At 48.2% G+C, this 18841-nt stretch overlaps 1 protein-coding gene across 1 annotated transcript in view; it reads left to right on the top strand.

The window, feature by feature from the left end:
- Window positions 1–18841, top strand: part of cdh13 (cadherin 13, H-cadherin (heart)) — a 278759-nt gene that overhangs the window by 250384 nt on the left and 9534 nt on the right. The window contains exons 13-14 of the mRNA XM_076019216.1: window positions 10423–10656; window positions 14043–14261. Of these exons, the coding sequence (XP_075875331.1) occupies window positions 10423–10656; window positions 14043–14261 (453 nt within the window). The remainder of the gene's footprint in view (window positions 1–10422; window positions 10657–14042; window positions 14262–18841) is intronic.

Here is an 18841-nt window from a genome sequence, read left to right as displayed (position 1 = left end):
AGGTGACGAGCAAATGCTTCTATTTAAATGCCCACTGGTGTTGCAGTGAGATGGATCAGCAGGCAGGAAGTAAGAAGACGTATGACACATGCAAAACAATAATATATCAGTGCGATACAAACAAATACACACACACAAAGTTTTAGTATGTAATCGGTTTTTGAATGTTCCAATGAAAATTAAAATTGAATATTTCCACAAAGGAATTATTATTGTCCTCTCCAATTTTTCAGAGAGTTTAAGAAACACAGTAAATATATTGTTAAGTTACATGGAGCAGGGTAAAGAAATTTGCAATTGATCTGCGATTAGTCACGAGTTAACTCAGGACACTAATGCGATTAATCATGATTAAAGATTTTAATCGACTGACAGCCCTGATATATATATACATACAGTATACTATACATACATACAGTATACTATACATACATACACTATAGGGTGCATACAGTATAGTTTTCTTTGCATGCTGCCTTTTCCCAAACATCAACTTGTAACACCCTTTTATCGCTTGTTTTTTGGATGAAGCATTGAATGAAACCAAAGTCTGGTTAGTTTAGTTAGTTTGGTGTTGTGTCATCTATCTATCTATCTATCTATCTATCTATCTATCTATCTATCTATCTACCTAAATCTAGGAAATGTTTTGTTCCCTTCACGCTGATTTTTGAGCTGGTTTCGTCTCTCCTGAGTGGCTTGACGGAAAGGGCCACGGGAGGAACGCGAGGTTAACCGCCGTGATGAAACCTCCTCGCGGGCCGACCAATCAATTGTGACCCTGTGGTGCTCCAGGCCAGGGGCCATGGCCAGCGTTCGGGGCAGAGAAGCGGGCCGTGCTGACCCGGGGTAATGGCGGCGCCGTAAAGGGATGTGCTCGACTCCGTCTCGCCTTCTGTCGCCTCCCTCCATCTCCTTGCGTCGTCTCATTAATCTCGCTCTCTCGCGCACACACACGCGCACACACAGTTTCAAATCTATTTTAGCTCTGTAACATCAGCCCCTCCAACTCTTTCTTCCTGTCCCTCTCCGGCTGCAGAGGTCTGTGTGTGTTTTTTTTCTCAGTTGTTTTTCTTTCTGGAACCTCTCGGGAAGTCGCCACCTGGGTGGCAGGCCTGTGATTACAGAACACCTTTTGTTCTGCTTTGCCAGGAAATGAACATCTCCTCCTGCCGTTGCCTGGTTTCAGCTTCTTCCCTCCTTTCTCCCCCGTGTGCTTTGGAACGCCGATTCGTCCTCAGATCAGGGCTTTCGCGTGGCAACAAACACGCCGCTGCCCACTCGGCCGCCTGCCTTTTTTTTTTCCCTCCGCTACCGGTCGGAACGGAGTAACCACTGGTTTCGCGGGGAAACCAGAGCGGCGGATGTGATTAAAATCCCCCAGACTCCGCCGCGACGTCCCACGCGGGCGCTGCGATACGAGCAGCCTTCGTTACGACGGCCAGGATCCAAATGAGGCGAGACGAGTGGGCGGCGGGAAAGGGAGAGTGACGGATAATGAAAGATGAAAGTTGGATGATGAAATGGGGCGAACACGATGGAGGCCTTTCTCTCAGTTTATCTCACATCTATACGTGTCAGTGGACTTAACGCGGGGAATCTGTCAGGCGGCCAGCTGGCGACGACGGGCTGAGGACACTGTCCGTGTGTGCTAGCGCGTGTGTACTAGCGCGTGTGTGCTACCGCGCGTGTGTGCGCGCCACCGCACGTTCTCACTCTTCTTTGGCGGCAGATCAGCCCACTTGTGGTTTCTCACAACATCCAAGTCGGGAATCTGGCGTACGTTCGCTCTGGGGGCTTGGCGCAGGCCCCCTGCTGTGACACGCGAGACTCCATATTCGCACCGCCGCTATGGCTCCCGGCTTCCCGTGCACGCAACTCTTTTCAAACTCCGAGTTCAACCCACTTCAGGCGGTGTCAAATGCGCCGCTCCGTCTCAAAACCGAGGTCGCCGCCGCGCCGAACTCGGAGGGGGCTTGCAAGCTTGGAAATCATTCCAATTCATTCTTCCGCCTCGACTCTTATCACGTATTCGGCGGCGGGGGCGGCGAAGGTCACGGGAGGCGGAGAGGAAGCGGGAGAAGAACTGCCGAAAGTGTTCAGCGCACACCGAGTGTGTCACGTGAAACCACAGGTGCCCCGAGGCATTAAACGGGCTCTCAGCGCGCAGTCCTCTCCACGCAAGTGGCTCCTGATCATTTGCTCTCATTAATTTTTGATTGATTTTTCTTTTTTGGCGGCGGCGCTTTTTGAACTTTGGCCGCGTAAAAAAAAATAACCCTTTAAGAGATGGAACTCCCACAAAGAGAGAGAGGGGATTTGAAGGGGAACGTCAGGCGGGGATGAGGCGGATGTGAGATCTTCAATTGGGTTTAATGAACTTGCTATGCAAAGTCCTTCTCCTCTCCAACCTTTATCGCAGTCAGAACTCCTGTAGCCGGCTGCTGGAGGAGGCTCCAGCGAGAAAATCCCAAGAAAAGCAATTTTGAGCTTTAATTAGCGCAAAATACCTGGCGGTGAGGCCGGCTTTAAGCTATCAACGCCCGCCTCCTTCCATCACTCTCCATAATAGCCAACAACTGATAACCCAAACACTATTCTGAAAGTAATTTGCCAGACTTGCGGTGATGCACCTGTCCCCGGCACCGCTTCCCCTCCCCTAAGCCATCTCTCTTAATGACTTGTGCCAGTTGTAATTGGCGCCGGCTGATTTCATTTACAGTTCTGATCAGCCAATCAGATTAGGCGAGGCGTCACGCGATGGAGTCCGCAGGAGCTCCGAGGAGACTTTTTTGAGTGATGGAATAGAATGAAGTAGGTTATCTGAAGGGAGTCTTAACAAGGTCTGGGACACGGACACTGGCGAGACCGGGAGAATACAGAAGCTGATAAGGAATGTGTTATATTATCCGGGAATATAGTGGCTGGACAGAAGGGCCAGAAGCAGCTGATACTCCGGTGAAAAGGTCCAGTCTAGTGGCTCAAGCGGTGAATTTCTACTTGACTTGACACTAATAAAGCATTGCCATTTTTTGGGATGAGAGAGAAAAATGTGTTTATTCATGTCGAAATCAGTCAAACTCAGAACAGTCGCAAACATTTACCATTCTCAACTTGACTGTTACTATACTTATTATGTGGTTTTTTTAGGGTCCCTTTTCATGTCGAAATCAAAGAAAGGCTCCAACAACAAACCCAATGAAATGCAGCTCTGGTCTAATTTAAGGGAGGGTTTGATGTAAAAGATTTTAAGAACATCTTTTTATTTTTTTATTTATTTTTTTATTTTTTAATAAGATTATTGTTTGGTCTTCCTGGCTCTGATTATAGTTGACTGAGTCAAAGCCACAGCACAGTCAACACGACGTACTTTTTAATCATCATTTGCGAAACATCTTTTGTCAAAAAGATTAAAGTCGCGCCGCACGGAAACCTTTCCCCTTAATGAATGTAATGAATGTTCCTCATTGCCTGCTCATTCAAGAGAATTGAAAGCTGCTCTGGTCTTGATGATCTGTCCATGTTAGACCTTGAACACTGAAAACCTTTTTACTTCCAAGGGGAGTTTTGTTGTTGTTGTCGTTGTTGTTATTGCCCTGAAATACGACTTCCTAAAGTCTTTTTCTTTGTCCCATTTTCACAATTTCCCTCGGTCGCATTTCCTCCTTGTTTTTTTGTGTCCTGTGAAGTCTTGCTGACTTGCGAGACTAACTCAGTACCCAGCTGCGCCAAGAGCTTCAGAATCTACTTTTATTAGTGCCAGTGTGTCATAAAAGATACCATTTTAATAGCAGCCGCCATGCGTGTGCGTGGGTTTGTATTGTCTGTGTTCTATTTTTTTTTTTAAACTCATGTATCAGATTTTATTATGATAAAAATGGTTATAATTTATAATTTATCAATAATTTAACCTGAAATTATTCTAGCACTCTTTTCTCAACACTCTAAAAATGCAAGTTTTACATTCTCTGAATTTAAAAGATTGTATTATAACTCGAGGAATAAAATTTCACTGTGATACTTTCAATATTAGAGTCAATATGATATTATAATATTAAATAAATAATCATGTATTACCTTGACAGCATAATATGAATCATTTTCATTAACAGATGATTCCTATTTTCATAATAAGTTAGTATTATGTAAGTATAAGTTTAATATAGTTTTATACATACATATATATATATATATGGAGAACCCGGGGAGAACCCACGCAGACACAGGGAGAACATGCAAACTCCACACAGAAAGGTCCCAGGCCCGGGCCCCGGACTCGAACCGCTGCGCCACCGTGTGGCCATATATATACTTTCATTCGAAATATCTTCCAATTTGTTTCACTCCTTTGTGGAAACCGTGACTTAATGTGCCGCCACTGCATGCGTTTGAATCCAGACCCAGTGGCAAAGTTTTAAAAGCACTTTGTTCCGGCTGGCAAAGAGAAAGTGGTAGAAACTTGCCGAGCATTAAAGTCACTTCCACGCCAGGGTTTATCTCTGTTTGTCTCAGCCTGGCAGGCACATCACACAACCCCTGAAGCCTCGTTTGCTTCCTTTTCCTCCCTTCAGCTTTATAGATTTCCCTTCTATTCTCATTTTCCTCGATTACTTGCTGCTGTATCTCGCCTGCCGTCCGCTCCTCTGGACTGTTTGGGCTGCGGCAATGATGGATCTCGACATTTTCCGATGAGCCATTTTTCATGGCAGAGTCCCGATCGGGCTTCCGCTCATCCTTGCTCGTCTTTATTGTATTTCCTTCATCATCACGCCGTGGCTGAGGGGAAATACCAGCGGCGTACAGTCACAGCTCAAAGCTCCACCCGCTGCGTTCCCCCTGTTTTCAATAGTTATTTTAATGCGAGACAACAAATGTAGCCGGATAACAATGGTCTGATTTCCGCTGTGTCCTCTACCCGCCGATCTTTTTTTTTTTTCAAATACAGCAATTCCTTGGAGGCCAAAGCATTTGCTACACAATTACACGGCTACGCTGCTGAAGAAATGCAAATACAACCTGCTGATCCCTCCGTCTGTCTCTTTATTTAGAGAGTAGAGAGAGTAGCACCAACCCCCAAACAGACTGTGGAGTTTATCCTCAGAATTCCATGCGGTATCATAAATCGATACATCTGAAACTGCTTTTGGTCACAATCCTGTTTTTCCTCCTTCTTTTGTAACAGCAGAGCGGGAAAAAAAACAAAAAAAAAAAACAGCAGTAACTACAGAAAGTGACAATCGCACAGAGAGACCGCAGCCTTGAGCCAAAGTGTTGGAGGGAAAACTGTTTGTTTGTTTGTTTGTTTGCTTGCTTGTGAGGGGGCAGATAGAGAAAAAAGATGGAAAAAAAAACAGGAAAAGTCAGTTTGTGGCCAGTAGCTGTGGATTAGACCTGATGGCCCCAGGAGTCAATCAGTGTGCTCGCTCTCATCTCAGGGCCGGCGGACGAAAAACCACAGCTGTCCTAACTGGCAGCCAGGGGCAGGGGGGGGTGGCGGGAAGAAGTCGTGGAGGGCAACAGAAATAAAGCAGCTTGAAAGCCTGAAGAAGGACTCGTCAGGGTGTGAAGTTTGGCTTCGCAGGACTTCCTTTGCTGTGTTTTTGACGTCTTTTCTTGGCATCGATTGAATCTTATAACGCCCCCCCAACAGCAATACAGTGCAATTGATGTAAATGGGAAGCGGCCTGATGTAAAAGCATACACCCGTGTAGCTAACAAGCCCAAAACGTACTCTACCACCACGTGTGTTTTCACAAAGGACTGATTTGCTAAATTTGGAACATGTGAAAATTGTGTGTGAACGTTTTATCATCTGCAAAGCGCATGAGGCAGTTGATCAATTAGACCTGCGCACTGACGTTCGCAACCTGTTCAGCGTGTAAAGTGACATGTGCTTTCCACTTAGCACCTTTGCCTTACATGGCACCTGCAGACACTGTTATCTATTATTTGCTTCATTTGTTTTAAAAGCGGCTGCAGCAGATGGCTGTGGTTATTTGAGGGATTGCAATTACGCAAAAATTGCGTAAATACTAAGATCCCCTGATCTGTTTGACGAGTGTCTTTCACTCCTGGTGCGTTCTTCCTCAAAGGTCTTAGGGTGAAAACAGCGACAGCAATCAGTAAAGACCCGCCCCTGCTCGCTTCTGGTTGGCCAATCCACTTGCATCTAATTGACAATACTCCTTTCCGATACCCCCGAACCCTGACCTCTAACCCCAATCAGACCTCGAGCAGTTGCTGAAACTGCCAGTCAAGGATGTGACTTTTAGTAGGACGTCGAACCAACATTCAGCAAGTAGCTCTTCTAAAATCTTTCTACAGGCTCTCTCCAGGCTAATCTGTAAAACATGCATCCAGAAAAAAAAAAAAAGCCCAAACCCTGCCAAGGATTTACAACATTTGCACATTTGTGGTAACACAATTAATCTGGCAGCTGCGTGCACTTTGTTTTCAAAAGTGGCAAAGTCTTCTCTTATGGATGGTGGCTTGGGCAGGTCAATGTGTGTTCATTTTGCATTTGGTCTCAGTCACACGGCAAGCGCCACGTCAGGCAGGTGAAGCTTCAGTCTAGCAGTTGGAAGGCGAGTTTTTTTTGAATTGCAGAGGACAGAAGGTCTCTTTGTCCTTGTTTTGAGTTGTTTTATTTTGCTAAAGTTGAGTAGCATGCAAAAACAGAATCAACTCACAGTAGCTGCAATATTGGAAAAGCCTGACGATGAATATGCTTTATCGAGTTAGTGCCCCTTGTCTGTGTGTGTGTGTGTGTGTGTGTGTGTGTGTGTGTGTGTGTGTGTGTGCACCACAGATACCGCAGTACCCTACCCTACCCTTTCCGGCCCACAGGCCGTCCTCTGTACGATATCGTAGATATTTGATGGAGTCAATTAAAAATAATCTCGCACATCATTAGCATAATTCTCACACCAACGCCGGGCCTATCACAATCAGATCCCACTTGTGTAAAGCTTATTGCAGCTTTGGACTGTTTAAAGTTTCATTGGAAATTATGCGTCATTCATCATCTCATTTGTGCAAAAAGAAATAAAAAATAAAAAAAACCAACAAAAACGGAGGCTTCAGTCGGATGGAGAGAAGTTACTCGGCTCATTCAAGTTTAATAACTTTCCGACTTCCTCTCCGCATCCTAATGAAACCGCAGACGAGGGGGAAGCGGGTCTGCAGAGGGAGACTGCAGATTAAAGGCAGTCACTTCCATCGCAATTTATTTTTAATCAATAGTAAGAACTAAAACACAGGAGCATCAGAGGGGACATGATTTCTACTAGTGTAGAACTAACCCCTAGCTGACATCAGTATATATATATATACATGTATATGTGAGTATTTATATCTATATATCATGTATAGAGACTCCTACATATACATATGTACATTTGTAAAGCAGTAATAAGCCTTAAACAAAGCACAGTTTGCAGTGGAAGTGGATGGAGCATTTGCTGACACACCAAAATAACATACACACAGACACACACACACACACACCACACACACACACCTTGAAAACCTGTCGGATGGCGGTTTCGTCCTGTTTCATCGATTCGACCAATCAAGTGCCCCCGCTAATTTGGCTCATGCGTTACTTGGGAACTAACTGCACATCGCAATCGGGAGCTTTTCTAATTAGACAGCGGCAGAAAAGTAGTTTGGCGGCTTAATAGCGATTAGCACTTTGTTTTGTGCTGAACAAGTTCACTAAGACAATGCCTTGACGGCCCGTTCAGGGCTAATCACACTGAAAAGCAGCTTCCACTCTTGGCATGGTGGCTAATCTCGCTTTACTTAACGTGTCAGCCCACCTCGCCGTCCGATCTTCCCTTTGTTCCCGGAGCGCTTTGACGGCGCGCCGGCAGTCAATCGTCTTGTACCCCCCATGGAAAAATGAGTTTGCCGCGTGGCGGCGGATCAAAACTTGGGTGACAGAGCGGTGTGAATGCGGGGGCAGCGGACCAAGCTCCGCTCCCGCTCCCACTAATGCTAATGACAAGTGAGGCGCGATGCGGCGCACAGATAAGGGAAGGCTGAGAGATGGTGATCGGGCGCGGGGAGTGTTCATTTAAGAAGACAAACAGCCCCATTTAAAGTTAGCCGAGCGCGGAGGCCGCCTCTCCCACTACAAATGGGCTGAAATTTGCATCTTTTCAGTAAATCCCAGCTCGCTCGGCGCCGACTCGCCGGCGATAATACGTTTGTGGCGCGAGTCTCGCCTGAGGAGCTTCCTCCGTTTGATTTGCTCCTCAACACATTTCCTGTCGGCTTTTTCCTGAGATAATCCCTCCCTGCTCTTAATCTGTTGATGATATTTTCACAGCGTCACTTATCTGCAGTGTATGGAGATGCGGTTTTGTTTCAGCCCCTCCGCGCGAGCAACAGGAACATTGCGGGGAGAGCGGGTGTTTTACGATTGGCGCGCGCTGGAATTGCCAGACTGCACTATTACGCTCGGATTCTGGCTCAGTCTCCTCGTCACAATTGGCTTGTTTACTGCTCAGAGTGGAGCTGGAGTTTGAAGCTCGGCGCGGAAACGGATCCTCCTGATCATTTGGTCTGCTCTCTTTCCTCTTCCTTTTTTCCTCCATTTTGCCTCATGTATCACCATCGCGCTAACCTTTTCTCACATTTCCTCTTTTTTTTTACATGCCGTAATGTAAATAAAACTATGCGGGAGACTCATTCCATCGAATGTCAAAAGTTCTTCTCTCAAGGCGCATTCACTTCATATGTGGTAATAAATTAATTCCTGCCTTCGCTGGCCTCTGCGTAGGGCCAGCGACGTTTTTCAAGGATTTTTCACGACCATGTTTAGACCGAGTGTTTTCAAGCAGCGCCTGATGTTCATTCCGCACTTGAGACAATTTATGAGTATTTACTCAAGATCTGGAATTTTAGCACCTGGGGATGTCTAACGGAGGTTGAACGTAAATAATGAGAAGTCATGACACTGACAAAGGAAAACAACCGGCTGTGTGAGGAAGAAGAATTTCCAAGTACGCAACTGCGACCGCTATCCCTGTCCATCCCTGGTTTGTCGGAGCCTCTCCTAGCTGTCCTTGGGTGAGGGCGGGGTTACACACTGGAAAAAACACCACAGAGGCAAACAAGCGTCCAACACTCCCAACCGATTCAGAGTTTCCATTTAGCCTAATGTGCATTTTGCTGGACTGTGCGCCACCCCCTGCCAATCTATGACACCAACATTCTATTCATTGTATCCGTACAAAACAAAAAAAAACAAACAAACAAAAAAAAAGCACCCGCAGTAGAAAGACAATCATATTTTAAAGACTCGTGTGTTGCTACGTGGGCGGAGATTATCAACGGCGCCAACAGATTTACGGCCGCGCCATCCACGCATCCCTCGGGTTTCACGACCACGTTTACAACAGAGCGTTTGGCCGTTTTTTTTCCCCTCAGCACCCAGTTTGTCTCCCTGCATTATTGAATAATACAATGCGCCGCTCCAGCCGTCGAAACGCTGTCCAGCAGAATCCATGCTGCATCCGCTGTTCAGCAACGCATGTAAAGGGGCCCCCGTCATGTTAATTGCACAAGGCTGGCCGTGAACCATGAACAGCCCCCTTTTACAGCATCCGGCACAGCGCCGCGTGTCAGGGGCTCCTGTCCACTCAGGGGGTTCGGTCCGGTCCGAACTCGCTGTTGACGCCGTAATTGCGTCGACTTTTCCCTTTTGAAAGCTACAGATTTCATCCTCTTCGATTTCCACGCCCAGATATGACGATTTGAAGAGGGGAATGGTGTGGACGAGCCCCCCCCACCCCCCACGCCCGCCCGCCCTTCATCCAATTACAGACGGTGTCTCTGGGTGTCAGTTTTGCGGACCGACCTTGGGATGTTTTAGATGCCGTTTGTGTTATTTTTTAAAAAAAAATAAGAATAGCAGGGAGCAGCGAGAGCCACGCCGCTTCTTTCAACCCCGCCATCCACCAGCGAGGCTTAATCTGCCGCAAACGCCGGCGCTGAGCGTGTGCCAAGGCGCGAGGAGCGTGACTCACTGTGACTCACAGCGCTCCTACTTTAAGACGCCGCATGGTTTGGTTCTGGGTTAAACTGGGCCATCTGGTTTAAAATGCGCACAAGCGTTTGGCGGCGCCAGCTCCGTTCCTGCAAATAACCGGCTATTGGAGTGTGTTTTTTTTTTTTTTTAGCAAGAAAACCTTTTGACTTTGCACAGCGAAACATGAAATTAAGTTTACAATAATCAGGGCCATGCAATTTTCCCGCCGCCTCGCCTCGCTGTGCTCTCACCCCCTCATTATTGGTCAAATCATCGAGGGTTCAAGTGCACTGGTGACGCACTGATTTGCCGCTTTGAGTCAATGAGACGTGTTGGTTGTCCAACACTGATGCATGCATATTTTGTGCCTTTGTGTGTGTTTGTAGGAAGCCCACCAGCAACAGGAACTGGCACACTGGTCATTTACTTGGAAGACTACAATGACAACGCCCCCTATGTGGTGCCATCGGTAGCACGCGTGTGTGAAGACGCCCACGATATGAACGTGGCCATCGTCGGGGGGCGGGACAAGGACCTGACGCCCAATGCGGCGCCGTTCAAGATAGAACTGGGGAAACAGCCCGGCCTGGATAAAACATGGAAGGTCACCAGGGTCAACTGTGAGTATTTGAGCCACGAATAGCCGTTCATTTCACTTTCGTGTTACCGAGAATGTTGTGCCATTTTCGAACGTCGATACGTGTCTGTCGAAACCCCACAAAAGTGAGAAAACAACGGAAAAATGCTTCTTTTCTTTGTTGCACTTTAGGAAAGTGTGGAAATCATCCGTATGTGATGTCACAAAGGCTACCCCCACTGATGCATAGCTCTTCACACCCTCAGTGCACCTGAGACCAAATCGAGGACACCGATTCTTGCCCCCCAAAAAAGCATCACTGCTAGCAAGAAGCTAAAATCATCTATATTTGGCTGTAAACAAAGGGCTAAATATGCTCCTTCTGTGAGAGTTTTTTGGTACACCGCAACCGAAATACCAATTAGCTCCAAGCGGGCCACCCAACGCTGCACAATTAGCTCCCTGTTCGCCGCAAATTCAAGCGAGCGAGCACGTCCGCGCCTGGCTCTCTCTCCCTCTCTCTCTCTCTCTCTCCCTCTCTCTCTCTCTCCCTCCAACGTGGCCACTGTGTACATCACCAGTCATTTCACGGGCAGTGCCACATTTCAAAGGCAGCCGCCCGCACTGCGGGGAATGCCGGAGAGCAGATTGAACCAGGCGGGAGGTCCAGTCTGGCCCCGCCAGGCCGGCATGAGGATGATACTTCTGCATCAAAAGTCATTTATGTCATTTGTCACTGGCCAAATTAACACTTCTTCTGTTTCATTGATTTTTAAGGAAGAGAAGGCGATGTAATAATCCACTGTGTTGTATAGATTGTAACAGTGAGAAATGTTCAGAGTGGTGATGCGCCAAAACAAGCTGTGGACTGAACCTGGAGTGTGAGGCTGAAAATGAGCCTTGACTGGTTCTGACCTGCTGCACACCATGTTTTATTTTGGTTTTTTTTGTATTTCTTTAACTTGTGTCATGTTTTTGCAGTGAGGAACATATTCTAATTCCAACCAAACCCACATTTTTTTGAACCTTAAACCTAACCGTGTTGATCTTTTGAGAGAAAGTTCACACCACCACTGTTGGAACGCAACAGTCGAACAAGATTCTTCCATATCTGCCATTCGTAAAGGGGAAGAGGATGAAATATAATGTATTGTCTGCCTTAGGACAACGGATTAAAATTGGCATTAGCATGCTAACTCTGGCATATTTACATTGATGCTTTTGCTCTTAACTAATGTGCATTGTCCTAATCACATAAATAAATAAATAAAGTCAATGTTGTCCTACATCCTAGCACATACTTGCCCTGATGTACATCAGGTATTTGTCAAGGGAATTCAAGTCTTGGATCAAATAAAAAAAAGAAACTAGCGCGACTTGGTTCCCGCTGCATTCCATCGTTGAATTAAGGAGGAAAAAGGGACAGAGCGGGCGACGCCGCGACCTTGTCCTTTCCACGCAGTGTTAATAGGACTCTGCGGAGTCTGGAGGTCTCACTTTTTGACGCCGGTGTGGCTCACACGATAAGCGATGATATACGACAGCGGGAGGGAGGGAGGGCTTGGGAGGGAGGGTAGACAGGCAACCAAGACATTGATTTGGGGTTGCATCATGACCGACAGCGGTGTTTTGAGTGACAGAGCGGAGCTAAAACCTGCCCAGAGGTATTACCTTTGACTGGCAGCAGGAGAGGGAGAAACGGACAGTCCTCAATCACTGCCTCTGCGAGAGGCAGATACGGCCGGCAGAGAGAGAGGGAGGGAGGGGGAGAGAGAGAGAGAGGGAGAGCGGGAGGCCGCGACCAGTCAAACGGACCGGCGCTGTGCTCCGCACGCCGGGTGGGAGCTCCCAGAGCCGACCCGTTTCACGTTTCCGAAGAAACAAAGGTAAATATAAAGGCGGTTAACTTTGTCTTTGTTTCCAAAACTTGCAATCAGATCTCATTAATCAGCGCGGGTTTGCTATTTGGAAGGGCGTAGTCTACTGAAGATGAAAAGATTGAAATGATTAAAAGACCGGGGGAAACTTTCGCCAACGTCTTTGACGCGCCATCGGCCGTCAAAGTAAACCAGGGTTGTTTTTTTTTTTTTTCAAAGATTTCATTTTAAACCGTCCGTCTGAACGGAGGTCAAATCCCCTTAATTCAGCTTTGCCTCCACCTTTGCCTGCAGCCGTTTGACCGCGAAGCCGAGCAGCGCCGGCATTTTACATTTAGGTTCCGGATTTAAAGATTTGCTGCACTGAACTGAACCTCCGAGGCTTTTTGGCTGCATCTTGCACGAAACAGCTGGACAGGGATTTGAGGAATCAGTCGCGTTAGTTGTTGGTGTGCTTTGGGAATGAAGCGGCACAATCGTTGTTTTTTTTGTTTGTCTTGTTTTTTGTTGTTTTTTTTCAATTTTCAAAATGCTAATTAATTAGGGTCAGAAATTTTGCATTTCCCGCAGCTATATAACCGCCCTGGAGTTGAATAGAGGCAAATAATTCAACCCAGTTGGCACTTTGGTTTCACCTAATTCAGCCGGGCCAGTTTTCCCCATCAGACGGCGACATTAACACGCTGTTTCCAGCCACCCTCCCTAAAAAGCCGCTGCCTCCACGGCAGCAGCAGCAGCAGCAGCAGCCGCCGCCTCCCTGTGAGCTCTTGCGAGGCTGGCAGCATGCGAACCAAGTTGCCATACTTGCAGGAGTATTTTGTCATCCATCAGCGGTGCCGTGACTTTGAAATTCCGAGCGGTGGCGGCGGCGGCGGCGGCGGCGGCAAAGTGGTTGTTGATTTAACCGAGACGTGAATAAAATATTCCCCGGAATGTGGCTCTGAGAAAAACGACGGGGAGCCGCTTTTTTTTGTTTTGTTTTGTTTTCTCCTCCGCGTTTCCGAGTCACACAGGCGGCTGAGGGAGGAGCCTGTCGGAGGTTGAAGAAGGAGGGGCGGGGCCGGCGGCGCCCGGCGACATTGAGAGGTAGTGACGACTTGGACTGCCTGAACCGGGACCTGCAGTTATCAGCCCTGGCAGACAGGTGCAATCCGCAGCTTTGCGTACTGTGGCACACGTTAGCGCCGCCGCCGCCGCCGCCACTTTTAAGCCACGCTCTCTTCAGGAATTATTTCTTTTTTCCCCCCCAAAGAAAAAAAAAAAAAAAGTGATGCAACAAATTGCAACGGCATGGTGCAGCCGCAGCGGCGTGAATTCCTGTCGCCCCAGTTGTCAGAACAGCCTCCCGAAAACAGCCACGCGAGGAGTTTAAGTCCTGAGCGCTAATGTGCCGCGTTTAGTTCCGCCTCCGCCGAGGGGGCAGCCCGGGGAATTTGACTGGCGCGTCCCCTTTCATCCCGATCCAACTCTGTCTCTCTCTCTCTCTCTCTCTCTCTCTCTCTCTCTCTCTCTCTCTCTCTCTCTCCCTCTCTCTCTCTCTCTTTTGCCGCAGCCACGCACTCCCAAATCATGCTGCTGCACAGCCTGAAGAAGGCCAACTACCAGCTGCCGCTGCTCATCACGGACTCAGGGGTGCCGCCGCTGTCCAACAGCACGGAGGTCAAAGTTCAGGTGTGCGTCTGCAAGAAGAACAAGATGCACTGCAGTCGGGCCCACTCCCACCGCCTCAGTCTACTCACGCTGCTCGGGACGCTCCTGCTCATCCTGCCCTGTGAGTAGCCGCCGCCGCCGCCGACTCACGGAAGACAGGAACGCAGGACAAGGTGGTGGTAGTTTTGTCTTCTTTAAAAAAAAAAAAAAAAAAAGAAAAACCTACAAAATGCAACACATACGTTCGTTCAAACAAATTCAGTCTGTCATTTGAAAAAAGGAGATGCTCCTGTTTTGCAGTAAACATCAGAATCCTCGTGGATGTGATGTGGTTGGTCCAGCCAGTTTTCTCTGCTGGCCAGTGAAGAAACCTTTATTTATTTATTTATTCATTTATTTATTTATTTATTTATTTATTTTTCTTCTCCCTTTCTTGAGGTTTCCTGGCACCCAATCCAAAACACATATATTCATCCCCAATTCTGCCATCAGCTTATAATGAATGATATGCTAACTTAAAAAAAAAAAAAAAAATTCAAAAAGTCAAGTAATAGTTCTACAAAAAAATAAGAATACCCCAGAAACCTTCCGATCAGCAGCGGAATACTTAAGAGACGTGAATAAATAAAACAGTAAATTAGCATCACTGTTGCAAGGGAAACATTTTGTTGCGTTTTTCCCTCCTCTCCTGCTTCTCCCGCCTGCTAAAACGCCGCCTCGGGCTCCCGCTTGGAAGTCAAAATCGAAATTTTCCAAACTTGAACGTTTCACTGAAGCCATTAGCGTCAAGCATGGCTAGCTCACCCGCACTCGCTTCTTCCGGAAACTGCCGCTGGTAAATGGACGCCGTCCAGCGGCTGCTTCGCTCGGCGCCGCGGAAGCAAAAAGAAAAAGGGTTAGATTTTGAAATATATTTAGTTATAGTGGAAATGTTGGGCACAATTCAATTCAATAATTTCAATTTAATTGAATAATTTCAATAATTTATTTCCCAGACATGATAGAAAGCCTTTTTTTATTTTTGTGGAATAAATTTGGGTTGCGATTTTATTATAATTAAAATAAATGTGGGTCCTGAGACTCTGAGAGCTGTTGAGAACCACACTCTGGCTGTTTGCATGAGGATGGAGATGCTGTCGGCGGTGGGGAGGGGGCGAGAGAGAGAGAGAGAGAGAGAGAGAGAGAGAGAGAGAGAGAGAGAGCGAGAGAGAGAGAGAGAGAGAGATAGAGAGAGAGAGCGAGAGAGAGAGAGAGAGAGAGATAGAGAGAGAGAGAGCGAGAGAGAGAGAGAGAGAGAGAGAGAGAGAGAGAGAGAGAGAGAGGTTCAAGAACCTCCAGCTTGGTTTTCACTAAAAAAAAAAAAACCCGGCCGCTCCCGCAGTGTTGCTTTTATCGGCCGTGTCTCCCATTGATCACCTCCGCAGTCTGCTTCCTGTCACTCACGCTGCCCCCCCCCCCCACCCCAACCCCCCATTTCCACGCCATCCCGGGGTTACAGATCAATCTGTCTGCCGCTGCAAATGTCGCCGACAGATGGCCGAGCCACCGGTGGGCGGAGCTACTCGCTCCGCTCTCGAGGAGGAAGCGCTACCGTCACCTCCGTCACCTGCAAGTTCTGCTTCAAAAATAAAAAAATAAAAAAAATAAAAATCCTCCCGATTCGGGCCGCACGCAAAGTATTTAATTAAAGTGACAGCGCGTGGGAGGCGGCGGCGAGAAGCGGCCCCGGCGCTGCTGTCAGCCATTAGTCGCAGTTCCACCGCGACGCGCTAATCGCGCGTAAGCCGCTCGCTGCGTCAGCGTTTCCGGGGCGCCGAGCCACCGCTCAGAAGTTGTTATTTTTTCTCCCCCCTTTTTTTTTTTTTTTTTTTACGTCGCAGGAGCCGTCCCGCGAGGATCCCAGACGGAGCAGTCGGTGCGCTTTTCACGCTCGCGTTTCACAATCTCCCCCACCCCCCAACCCCCCCCCTCCGCTAGGTGCTCGCTAGGAGCCTTTGAGCTCCTTCACTTCCTCGATCTCGGACCGGGATCCTTGTCGCTCTGCTGTAAATCAGTAATCCAGACATGCATGCAGGTATGTGTGTCCCAATAGCTGGCGGGGGTCCGACAGCAGTCGGCAGTCTTCTGGCGTCCGGATGGAAGAATTGTTTGCGTCGTCCTCGACCAAAGTTCTGAGGAGTCGCCCGGCCTGCGGGGCTGAAGGTGCAAGATAACAGCGAGTGGAAGAAGACTTGAATAATGCCTGTGTGTGTGTGTGTGTGTGTGTGTGTGTGTGTGTGTGTGTGTGTGTGTGTGTGTGTGTGTGTGTGTGTGTGTGTGTGTGTGTCGCGCTGGTGCGGCTCTGTTGGGAGTCTCAGATAGCAGAGCAGCAGCCCAGGCTCCACCAGTTCAGACACCAAAACATCTGAGTGGGCGCATACGTGCGCACGCACGCACGCACACACACACACACACACGCACACACACACACACACACACACACACACACACACTTGCGCACTCAGGCTGGAGCTCATCTCAGCGCCCTGCGCTCGGGGCACAGATAGAGGAGGCTGATCACTAAACTGTACAGTCCGATAGTCCCAACAGAGAGGCAAAGAGGATCCGGTTTCAATTTCCTTATCTCCCCTGCTGACCTCTGACCCCCGCGGTAGAGAGACGGGGGGGCGGGAGGAAGGAGAGAAAAATGGAAACAGCCGGGGGTGGGGGGCGCGGATGCGGAAAGGACACGAGAATAAAAGTGTGGAGATTAAACTCGGCTGTTTTGTAGCTGCCGTCTCGCTGCAGGCAGCTGCGTTTTTTTGTTTTTTTTGTTTTTTTGCTCTTTATTGTTTTTATTCATGGCTTCCTCGTTTCTCCCAGACACTAAACCGAAGCTCCATGCACGTTCCGGGTTCTTGGTTCCTTTTCAGGCCAGGAATAAATTGCCTTGTAACTGGCGGAGTTATTTGCAAAAAACAGTCATTTGTCTCTTGCAAGATTTCACTTCCTTCCTTCCTTCCTTCCTTCCTTCCTTCCTTCCGTCCTTCCTTCCGTCCTTCCTTTCGTCTTTCCTGCGTCGGAGGCGGCGTCTCCGCCAGCCCTCCGCTCTCGCAGCATGTGCCGCCACGCTTTAACTTATTTGCCGCCTCAAATGTCGCATTTACATGTGGCATTTAGCCAGAGCCTTATAATTGTCGCCGACTTTATGAACGCTTCCAAATGTTATATACACACTTCCGCCGCACCGCTCGCCTCAGGGTCAGAGGGTGAACAAAGTGTCTTCCGGGTCCTCACCCACAGGATCAGGACCGCCATTTAAGCTCCGAGGTGAGGAGCGCCCTCTGTTGGAGTCTGTTTGGAAAAGCAGCAGTTAGTCGGAGCGGAGCGAGCAGGTGTGCGTGTGTGTGTGTGTGTGTAGGGACCGCAGAGGGCCGAGAGGAGGACGAGTGGCCGCAGCCTCCATTAGTGAGTTTTGCAGACTTTGCATCTTTGAGTTTTGGCTCAAGACAAAATTAATAATGACTGGAAAACAAAAGCGACCTGGCTGCGCAGTTCCCGGTGGCCCCCATGGTAGGAAAAAAAACCAACAACAAAGTAACTCCTGGAGTGGCTGAGTGACGTGATTCCCTCCACAAACACAAACAGAACAGGACCAGGCAGTTCGGTCTGCTCTGGTCTAAAGTGGCTGTCTGACTGCGAAAAAAGGCACAAGTGGATTTCTTTATAAAAGACGCAATCATTTCCGCTCTGCCGAGACATTCTTTTCCCGCTGCAGCGCAAACGCAGTGCGGGCTGACAAAGACGGGTCGCTCGGAAACGCATCTCCGACCTCCACGCCGGCTCCTCGGCCGAGCGGCGCCGCCAGGAGTGCAACTGTGTCCTCCTCCTCCTCCTCCACTTCCTCCTCCAGCAGTCGCAGAGACACCGCTGCTCTTCAAATAATGCACTAACGACCCGCGAGGACCAAGAGTGCGAGTGCAACATTTACACTGCCCCCCCCCCCACCCACTCATCTCCCAACACTGAGGGACCCTCCGTGCTGCTCCTGGATCAGCAGCCAAATCCAATGGCTTTGCTGAGGGAGGGAGGACTTTCACTCTGCTAGCATTGTAAGCGTTTTCCCTTTCTGGTCAGCGTCCCTCTGACTCACACACACACACACACACACACACACACACATGCACAGATTACTGTAAAGTAGAGGACAATTACGGCAGCACTATCCTGCCGTCCTACTGGGGAAATGCACACATATATTTTATTTATTTTATTACCATTTTTGGAAAATCCCTCAGCACATTAGCACACCGTCAGAGTGTGACAGAGGCCATTGTTCACCTGAGATAAGAGCCTCTTAATTGGCGGGCGCCGAGCTCTGTCCCAGCACGTAAAAAGAATAAAAAAAAACAGGACAACAAGTCGTCGGCAAAGAGCCTTATTTTTATTTTTATTATTTATATATATGTTTTTGGTGGAAATTATGCAAAGAGGATCGTCGTCACTCCGGTCTCAGCTCGCAGGTGGCGAAGCTAAAAGAGATGACCACACTGCCCCCTAGGTGTGCACACGTGTACTGTTCTCTGTTGTTGCTGTTTGCTCATAATTCCAGTATTGAATATGGGCCACACACACACACATACACACACACACACACAGACACAGCCGCTGTAAATAAACCGCGTGGACTTTGTCGATATCTATGCTTCTGCCCTGTGAGTG

This window comes from Nelusetta ayraudi, unplaced genomic scaffold (assembly GCF_046127955.1).
Source record: "Nelusetta ayraudi isolate G7.1 ecotype Tasmania unplaced genomic scaffold, CSIRO-AGI_Nayr_v1 ptg000009l, whole genome shotgun sequence".
Lineage (NCBI taxonomy): Eukaryota > Metazoa > Chordata > Actinopteri > Tetraodontiformes > Monacanthidae > Nelusetta > Nelusetta ayraudi.
The sequence above is the reverse complement of the archived record's forward strand: the minus strand, read 5'-3'. Positions and strand labels throughout refer to the sequence as shown.